The 9,801-nt window shown below is 50.6% G+C and overlaps 5 protein-coding genes; 2 read left to right on the top strand and 3 right to left on the bottom strand.

Moving 5' to 3' along the window:
* Window positions 1–495: 495 nt before the first annotated feature.
* On the bottom strand, window positions 496–1,230 carry CHC_T00001353001 (hypothetical protein). The gene has a single exon (XM_005711720.1). It carries the CDS (start codon window positions 1,228–1,230, stop codon window positions 496–498), a length of 735 nt encoding a protein of 244 aa, XP_005711777.1.
* A 79-nt stretch (window positions 1,231–1,309) lies between these two features.
* Window positions 1,310–1,720, top strand: CHC_T00001352001 (hypothetical protein). XM_005711719.1 is given in 2 exon segments: window positions 1,310–1,588; window positions 1,589–1,720. The coding sequence occupies 1 exon segment, from the start codon at window positions 1,310–1,312 to the stop codon at window positions 1,586–1,588; it is 279 nt and encodes a 92-aa protein (XP_005711776.1). The 3' UTR covers window positions 1,589–1,720.
* A 2,360-nt stretch (window positions 1,721–4,080) lies between these two features.
* On the bottom strand, window positions 4,081–4,266 carry CHC_T00001351001 (hypothetical protein). The gene has a single exon (XM_005711718.1). It carries the CDS (start codon window positions 4,264–4,266, stop codon window positions 4,081–4,083), a length of 186 nt encoding a protein of 61 aa, XP_005711775.1.
* Window positions 4,267–4,295: 29 nt separating this feature from the next.
* CHC_T00001350001 (hypothetical protein) lies at window positions 4,296–4,406 on the bottom strand. Its single transcript, XM_005711717.1, has one exon. The coding sequence runs from the start codon at window positions 4,404–4,406 to the stop codon at window positions 4,296–4,298; it is 111 nt and encodes a 36-aa protein (XP_005711774.1).
* A 1,868-nt stretch (window positions 4,407–6,274) lies between these two features.
* On the top strand, window positions 6,275–7,407 carry CHC_T00001349001 (hypothetical protein). XM_005711716.1 is given in 2 exon segments: window positions 6,275–7,369; window positions 7,370–7,407. 1 exon segment carries the CDS (start codon window positions 6,275–6,277, stop codon window positions 7,367–7,369), a length of 1,095 nt encoding a protein of 364 aa, XP_005711773.1. The 3' UTR covers window positions 7,370–7,407.
* Window positions 7,408–9,801: the final 2,394 nt, after the last annotated feature.

The raw sequence follows: 9,801 nt of genomic DNA, 5'->3' as shown, positions 1-9,801 counted from the left end.
CGCTTCCAGCGCCCCACGCCGCGCCTGTCCGCCGCGCACCCGCCGCGCCCGCCCTCCGCCTCCGCCTCGCCGTCGCCATCGCCGTCGCCGTCGCCGTCGCCCTCGCGCCCCGTCGCCCTGCGCGTGGGCCCGCTGCGCCTCGCCGTCCCGGGCCGCCTGCTCCTGTGCCTGGTCCCGCTGCTGTGGGCCACCTTCATCGCGTGCGCCAAGCTGCTCTACCTGCTCCCCGTCGCCCTCTCCCCGGCTACCTTCAACGCCCTGCGCCTCGTCGTGTCCTCGCTCTTCTTCCTGCCCATCCTGGTCCGCGACATCCGCCCGAGCCCGCGCCCGCGCCCGCGCCCCCGCGCCCGCGCCCTGCCGCGCTACGTCACCGCCGGCCTCGAGCTCGGCGCACTCATGTTCGCCGCAAACATCTCCCAGATCGCCGGCCTCGCCTACACTGACGCCTCGCGCGCCGCCTTCCTCAACCAGCTCTCCACCGTCCTCGTCCCGCTCTCACTGGCCGCTTTTGGCATCGAGGCCCTCACATCGCGCGTCGCCGCCGCCGCCGGCTGCGCCCTGGTCGGCGTCGCCCTGCTCACGCTGGGCGGCTCCGCCTCGGCTGCCGCGACGGCCGCCGCCGCCGCCGCCCCCGTCCCCTTTCTCGGCGACGGCCTCGAGATCGCCGCCGCCCTCTTCTACACCGCCTTCGTCATCCGCATCTCGCACCTCGCACGCCTGGTAAAGGGAAAGACCAACCAACTCGTCGCCATCAAGATCACCACACAGGCCGCGCTCTCCGTCCTGTGGCTCGGCGGCAAGCGCGTCCTGGAGGCGGGCGCTGGAGTCGCTTTCAAAGTCGCCGCATGGACCCCGGCCGCCATCGCCACTAACTTGGCACTGGTCCTGTGGGCAGGCATGATTGTTAGCGCCGCCGCCAGCTGGATTCAGACCAAGGGGCAGCAGGCAGTGCCCGCAAGTGACGCTGCCATTTTGTTCGCCGCCCAGCCCCTCTGGACCGCCGTTATTGCTACGTTGGTACTTGGGGAGACCATGGGCGTCGTGGGCATGCTCGGTGCGGGCCTGATTGTTGCCGGCGCCGTCATTTCTAGCACTGGTAAGAGCGAAGGGGGATAACAGAGCTTGCCTTTTTTGGTTGCAGCAGTAGATCGCGCACCGGTTGATCCAAGGACACACAGCGCAGATCCGCAATCTTCTGCTTCGTTGTCCGTTCAGGTGCATTTGGTGCATTTTGGAATAGCTGCCTTTTTTTGTTTGTCACTCCGCAATAACAAGAGTCTTCTCTGGTCTCTGTCAGAGAGGCAGGAGGATGCGGAATGCATCCAGCAGAATCAAGCTTCGATATCGAGTTGAAATGGAAATGATAAGCCACCCGTTTTCAAATGTTGATGGAAATCTCCAACGTCTCCCACCTGAGACTTTTTTGATAGGGTTCGTGTCTAGGGGTGCATATGCTCAGTGGCGTCCTGGTGGGAGATCCGAACAAGAGCGTTGGGGACGACGCAGCCTCGAAACTTCCATTTTCTTTTTGCTTATTGAGGCGAGCGAACTTTGGCTGTTCGCATCGCTTCGTGTATACTACGCTTAACGCCTCTTACTTCAAATTTTTAGTATTTTCCTCCATTCGGGAGGGTAGAGTATGTACGGTAGGGTACCACTACTCATATTTGCTTGAGCTATGCAATGTAAATGCAAGAAAGGATAATATTTTCTGTGGGGATACAGTCGCTAAACGTTGCACTTTCCATCCATGACGACGTATGATCCAACGGGATGGTACCTTCGAAGGTACAGTAAGATCATCCAGTTTGCGAGGGTGGTATAACACCACTGCTCATGCCACGAGGTGACTGCTTGCAAGCGCGTTTGTCTACCTCTCGAGATCTACTTCTCGTCTTCTTCTCGATGCTCCATTGTGATCTGTGTCTACCGTGCGACACGCTGTTTTTCAAAGCAACCTTAATCTTGAGTTTTCTTGAAGACTACTCTGTTCACTCATTATTTTTCATGGTTCAGCTAGCACGCATATGAACATCAATAAGGTATCTACTGGACTGCGCAATGAAGCCCCTTCCTTCCTGTTCCGCCACAGACAAAAAGCATCTTCATTTTAATGACCACGAGACCTTTCCCACGAGCACATTCACACGGTGTAACAGCGGGGTGCTTAGAGTGAATGGAAAGGGAACAAAAGAGATGTTGCAGCATCTGGCGTGTGAAAGATCGTTTCCAATAGTGGTGACGATACATTGTGATCCAGATATCGACCTATCAACAATTGCCTTTTTGACATTTGGCCTCATAATGACTTCATACTGCATAGTATGAGGCAAAAAAAGGCAAAAAAAAAGCATACTTGGTTTCGTAGATGTAAAAGAACCAAATTTAAGCATGCCATAACAGACACCTTCGTCATAATATCTACAAGCTATCGAGAGGGACGGGCATTGTATGCAGTTTAAAAGTCCATACATTCTACACTTCATTGACTTGTTGGGCCCAAGTATGCAGTTTAAAAGTCCATACATTCTACACTTCATTGACTTGTTGGGCTTTCAGTGTATTTAAAACCCATCTCGATTAAATGTAACGCTTGTTATGTTGAGGATAAGTCGATGAAGAGGCAGCGTCCACATTGACATGCCGAACTTGTCAAATTCGAGTATATGGGGTATGCCTTCCAAAACGCCGACCTCATGTGAGATAAGATGAAAGTAATCCGAGTCCACATTCTGGCACGGTTTTACTGAATCTCTCAAAAACAGCTTTTCTATCAGTACAAACTGTTCGGTGAAAACCCTGCGTCTCCTCTTACGGATTTATGGTACTACTGTTCCACGGCATTCGCCACGCCCATGAATAGTGCTTGTTTTCATCGAATAAAGTGAGAAAGACATTCCATCAGGAACGGGGTCCCTTCCAACGGACGGAAACTTTGTTTTCTTCGACCACCTGTTTCCTCATGATTTACGCCTTGTAGTTTCTTCTCTCACAAAAGATATTCCCGCTGCTTCAATTATCCAGGCTTCCCTCGCCATAAAGCATTTGCAGAGATTTTTTTGTCACTTTCGAATAATAATAGAGATGTACCATCACATTTGGGTAATGTGGAATCAATGCTAAACAGGATTTTATTTTCTTGAATCAAGTGCACCGTATTCAAATTCTCGCGAAATAAGATTTTTGCAGTCAGAGAAGAAGCTTGCAAGGTAGAACACCATCAACGGCGATTGAATGCTTAAGTATATGCTTAAAACTTGAGCACTGTCTATGATGATCCGATATACCTGCTATAACGAAGCCAACATCTAATCCCCGTAGATTTGGTCTTTTGGCTGGTCTTGATCCAAACCAATAGTTCTATCAGTCGTTACCTACCGGCTTTCATATTCTTTACAGAGTACTAATTGTTTCATTGACTAAAAGAAGATCATCGTCAGAGTTTTCCAACAGAGAGCTTTCAAAAGTTCAAATTCATTCGAAGACGGTTTTTGGAAAACGGGACGTTGCGCAGCATCACTGATCTCTTGAGACGCCTTTTATTGTCCATCTGAGATACCTGCGCACAAAACAGTTAAGAAAATACCACCACAGTCCAAGTTGCTTAGTTGCCGTGTGTGTTTAGAAGCTAGGGGGGTCCAACACTCGCCGAGACCTACGAAGACGTGCAGAAAAAATCACAAATATTTGACCGGACAGTAGCTGGGTGCCCCACCCCGCTTTATCAATGTCTCTAACCTTCTTCCCTGTTTTTCTCATCTGTGAGAGCTCTTCGATCGACCTCGTTTGAGTCATTCCGAACCATTGTGACAAACCACTTGGTAAGGACACTGGGAACATGCACGACTTTCTACACCGTTGTTGCAGATCGAAGCTTGAGTGGGTCTTGCAATCGTTATGGGAACCTAGCTGCTTGTTCCCCTTCTCTGTTGAGATTTCTCTGCTGCTTGCTTTCTGATGTGATCGCGAAGCGTCTCTGCCTTCGCATTCAGAATGTCGCTCTCAAAGCCAATTTCATCAAAAAATTTGTCAGTGAGCAGCGGAAAGGTCTTGGGACTCCTTACAATCTGCTCGACGACATCAAGCTTCTCTTCTTGGGATAATTTTTCGACATCTAAGCCTGCTAGGGGATTCATCGTGATCAACTGTCCCCGGAAAACGAGTGAAAGAAGCACTGATGGGGAGCCTCTGCCGTGAAAGTGAATGAGGACGAGAATTCTTAATCTCAATGCAATATCTTTCAATGGTGAAAGTCGGGATGGACATCAAACGGGTCTTTTCTTACCCGTAATACTTTATAAAGGGAAAACAATTAGGAATGCTCCACAAACCGTAGATAATTCTAAGAGACAGTAGAAAGGTGCACCCGATTTTTCAGAAAAGACGTGGCGCCACGGGGAACCCATTCAATTATCAATGCTTAACATAGAAATTTGAAGATATCTTATGGTTTGTCCCATTGGCAAACTTGGAACATCACATCGCGCAAAATCCATTCGTCAAATGGTTGACTGCGAAACAGTGAAGAGTATCGCAGGTAGTGAATATTGAATGGTCAGCGTTGAATAGAAACTGTTGAGCCCTTCTGCATCAAGGCGACACAACTAGCACAACCACCATCGAGATATCGTCCATGCGATTTGCAGTATCAATCTGACTGTCGGTCGAGAGCACTGTCTTCCCTAGTAGAAAACTGGGTGCAAATATGTGAGTTCCCTAACAAATGTGAGCCACGAAAGTTGCATTTCTCAAATACCTTAGTCTAGCTCACTACTGTAGCTCATCCACGGGAATATCTCAGAGTTGCTTTATACACCAAATCGTCCACCTCACTCTCAATCTTGAATCAGTATCATGACAGCAGTGTAGCGAGTCTTGTACTTATCTAGGAAAGCATGTATGCGTTGGAAGACGGACAACACTGTACAGAGCGTTTTGCACATGGCTCAGATTACATTCCAGTATAGTGCCGAGTACGACTGAGGTTTAGAAGGGTGGTCGTATTTCAAATCACTGCTGACAACATTTTGAGCATCAGGCCACCACACTGTACCATCTCTCTGATAACTAACAGTCAGGCAGTATTTTTTTTTCTGGTCCTTGAAGAAAGCATCTCGAAATGAGGGCATGAATGACAGCAGTCTCTTCATCGCTTCCCAGAAAGTTCACGGATAAGAACGGAAAAGTTGTTTTTACTCATACTTTTCTTCCCGTCATCGTTGAAAGTATTCTGATGGGACGATTCTGAATTTCTCAATAAGTATCGGAATAAATATCTAGATACAGTATCGAGTGGAAAATATTGTAGGCAGAACGATCTGGTAGAATTTAAATTTATAAGGATTCACAGAGTGTGTGCCTCCTGGTGTTGACACCATCTGTGAAGCGAGATGACAATCGATTGTTTTATGATTCACTTTCGATTTGTTTGACGAAGTCCGTGGATTGTGTCAACATCGCGATTCGGCTTGAAGTGTAGGCAAATGAGAGACAGCAGGAGACACTATTATGTCCAAAGGCAGATTATGATACTTTTTGAAAAGTCGGCGACCAAGCGTGATGTTTCTTCTGCCGCTCTCAGTTTGTACCTCAGCTTGGGTATCTACGAAGCCTTTTGGATTTGGAGGCTTCCTCTCGAAGTTTAGTGTATTGAGGGAGCTGTTCTGCTTATCTACTATTGTAGCTCTGAACCACGTCGTGGCTCTGAAAACGCATAAATTGCCAAGGAAAATACTTAAAACAAAATAGAGGAACGATGGTGAACAAGGTTTGTTGTCCGTAGTTATTATGGTTGTCTTCGAGTTGACGTGGACACGTATCTACAGAACCCTGCGTTGTTGAAGGCGCACTATTAGGATTTCCCGCGAAAATCATATTGAATTGCAATTTCTTTTCGATCGATTTAGCAGCTTCCCTCTGGCGTTGTGCCAACCCGGCACATGTGTGGCATGGCAGTGGCACGTTCAAGGCATGCTGTTGCCAATGACATCGCCAACATCGTAGAAACTGCCTCGCACGTGGGTAAATTTTGTGCACTCTGCATTGCGCATTGACCATCTAGCATCTTCCGAACGACTCACCGCAACCCGTTATCCTTGCATCTAGTAGAAACCCCGAAGCTAGTGTTTGCCTGCTCCAAACTCCCTCGCCTCATTGCATTCCCGTCCGCCTCCTCTACTTAAAGCGGAGGCAATACCGCAAACGTGGGGGTGCTACTTCTTGCGATATTCAAACACCCCTTCAACCGCCTGCTCTTCGAACCATTGACTTCACCATGACCGACGTCCAGCACGAGAAAGTGGTCATCATCGGATCGGGCCCTGCAGCCCACACCGCAGCAATTTACCTGTCTCGAGCAGAGCTCAGTCCGTTAATGTACGAGGGGTTTCTTGCAGCGGGTGTCGCGGCCGGCGGACAGTTGACGACGACGACCGATGTCGAAAACTTTCCGGGATTTCCAGATGGCGTTGGTGGTCAAGAAATTTGTGACCTATTCAGAAGGCAATCTGAAAGATTTGGCACTCGCATCTTGACGGAGACCGTCACTACAGTTGACATGTCGTCCCGTCCATTTCAAATATCCGGTGAGAGTGGTACCAACTGCACTGCTGACGCCGTCGTGCTCGCCACAGGCGCTACCGCTAGAAGACTAGACATCAAGGGCTGTCGCGATGGCGAGTATTGGCAGAGGGGAGTCAGTGCGTGCGCTGTCTGCGATGGTGCTGCTCCCATTTTCAAGAATAAGGTTTTGGCTGTCATCGGAGGAGGCGATTCGGCCATGGAGGAGGCCCAGTTTTTGACAAAGTTCGCTTCCAAGGTTATCATCGTGCACCGACGTGACCAGTTGCGCGCCTCCAAGATTATGCAGCGTCGCGCTTTGAACAACCCAAAGATTGAGTTTTTGTATTCTCATGTCGTGGAGGAAGGGAAGGGGAACGAGAAGCTCCTAGGATCTATTGTAGTGAAGGACTTGAAAACTGAGGAGACAAGAGAAATTGAATGCGGTGGATTGTTCTTTGCCATTGGCCATGAGCCCAATGTCAAATTCCTCAACGGGCAAGTTGACCTTGACGGGCAGAATTACATCATAACCAAGCCAGATTCAACCGAGACCAGTGTTCCGGGGGTCTTTGCTGCTGGCGATGTACAGGATAAAAAGTGGCGACAGGCTGTGACTGCGGCGGGGACTGGCTGCATGGCTGCGTTAGAAGTTGAAGGCTATTTGGAGGAACTGAGTGACGGGGTGGAAGAAGTGCGGGAAGCGCAGGTTGAGGGCGAGGTAGATTCTGCGGAAAGCGCAAACGGAGGAAACACTATAGTGTTTCCTATAGGGGAAGCCGAGGGAATGACAACAGGGAATAAACTCTAAACCACGTCGTATTGTAACGCACATGGTTTGAGGCTGCAGTTTTGATCTTCACTTGAGGTCTTAGTTTACAAGGAGGCGACATCCCAGGGTCTGGACGAGATGATCAAGCGGGCAGAGGCTATTGCGAATTTGGAGGATCCTTGGAATCCTTCAGATCTGAAAGCCATTCCAATCCAGGTTTTTGCTTTGTCTTCAGTTCGTGAGAAGATGCCTTTAGACTAGCGATAACGTTCTGGACCGCGGACCCACCCGAATCACGTTTCATATCACCAGAGTCACGCGAGTCCCGTTGGTGCTTAGGTTGAACCGAGGTTTGCATGCCAGCGGGAAACTCTCGCTCGTATTCTGACAAGAACTTTTGGAGTTCGTAGTTTGGGTCATTCGGATCCAGGCCAGTAGTTGGAGGAGGGGCCTGATCGATGTCTGGTATTGGTTCAACAGCATCTCGAAAGGTCTTTTTGATGGCCAAATGTCTCAACATTCTCTCGTCGATTTTCAATTGTCGATCGACCTCTACCAGAGCTTGTGGAGACGCGAATGCGCAAACGTTGACGAAGAAAGCAGTCTTGTACGAGACTTGATTCTGTCGAATGGTGTAGGCCATCTCTCGCGGTCCGTGTCCGGTGGCTCCCATTGGACTGATCCTGGTGAGAACGGCCCCATTGTCCATGAACGCCCTACATGTTTTCCGGAGAAGGTCTGCCAGTTCGGCGCGGCCGAGTTTTCCGCTGGCCAGACAGAGGACTTCATAGTAAGGCATCGCAGCGGGCTAGAGGGAACGGCTTGCTGCGAAATGCGGAATGGTGATTCGTTGCCGCGTCTACCCACTACGATCGTGAGATTCCGCGGGCGAAGCACAGTGGGCCTTCCGGGTCGCAATTGGGAATGTCGATGCGACTGTGAGATTGACGAGAGGAGGGGAAAGTTGGCGTTTGCAGCATGCCGAACTTATATCCGATGATGAAGTGGAGCAGCGGCCCACAAATATTTTTGGGTCATATATTTTTAATCAGATCCCAAAAAGTGTACAAGGATCATAAAAGGTGGGCTCTCGGATACACCCAGTTACTGCAAATACTGTACAGTAATGTGAATCACGCCAAGAAGTGTTTTCTCATCATTGATAGGTGCGGGTTTTATTAATCAAAATTTACGTCACATAAGCCACATAAATTACTGTGGTTAACATTAATATGTGTATTCACATTAATGTTTTGCTCACATCATTTGTAGAACAGCTTTCTTCAAAATCCCCGAGATCCGGGCACTGATCCTTGGCAGGAATCTGTCGAGGTAAATGCGACGGTAAATGCGACGGGCACCTTCACTGCCCCCTTGTCCAGTGCCAATAAGAGGCTTGGTGATGCCTCGTCGACAGCAGAGGAGTGTATTAACGAATTAGGAAAGTTACACCGGCGTCGCCACCCGTACGGTTGCTTGCGTCATGGGGGGAATTGTAATTCCCCGCACCATGCGTATTTTCACAATCGGGGTTGTTAGTCTCGGATAAATTATGACACGGCCAGGACCGCAGGACAACACCAAGCATTGAAAAATGCAGCGAAACGAAAGGCTGGGTAGTGGCATACGATCGATCGCAGTCTCGCATAGTTGATTTACAAGTCGCGGGCCCCAATAAAAAGCACGAGAGCGGCTATGTCGGGCGCTGCTGCTGGACGTGCCTTCCTGTTTGGCTCCAAACATACTTTGGCAGTTCGAAACAGTCGACCGAGTCGAGATGCGAAACCTGCAGGGCGTCCTTGAGTACATCATCCAGGACGATGATGCGCCTGTCGTTGGGCTTCTGCAGATCGTTCTCCTTAATATAGTCCCACACCGACTTGAGAATCGTCGGTCTCGACATCCTCCTCTTCCCGTGGAACAGCCTACTCATCGACGACGAAACGTCAATCTCTGCATACATACCCTCGCCCTTCGCCTGGAGCGCCTTCTGCGCCTTGAACGAGTTGAGACCCCTGGGGTCCTTCTTCCTCTGCGACCCGACCCTGAGCACTGCGCCTCTCTCCCTCAGGTACTTCCTGAAGATCTCCTCCGCGCGCGCCACCTCCTCCTCGCCGTGCTCCGCGGCCGGCGACAGGTGCGGCTTGACGAGGCTCTGCAGCTGGAGCAAGAGGAACTGTCCGCGCGTGCCGAACAGCGCGCGCAGCCTCTCGTCACACACAAAGTACTTCTTGGACGCCGGCGCGTACAGCCCGTGCTCCTTAACGTAGGCGCACAGGCGCGACAGCACGTCTGCGCGCGACATCATGCGCCCGGCGCCCAGCAGCGCGGCCAGCTCCGGCGACAGCACGACCGGGTAGTTCATGCCCGAGCGGCGCAGCGTGCGCGGCGGCTCGCGCGCGGTCGCCGCCGCGCGTGCTGCCCACGCGTCGGTCGCGGATGATGCCATGGACGCTCCGCGGATCGTTTTG

The sequence above is a fragment of the Chondrus crispus genome, genomic scaffold (assembly GCF_000350225.1).
Source record: "Chondrus crispus Stackhouse genomic scaffold, scaffold_1, whole genome shotgun sequence".
Lineage (NCBI taxonomy): Eukaryota > Rhodophyta > Florideophyceae > Gigartinales > Gigartinaceae > Chondrus > Chondrus crispus.
The sequence above is the reverse complement of the archived record's forward strand: the minus strand, read 5'-3'. Positions and strand labels throughout refer to the sequence as shown.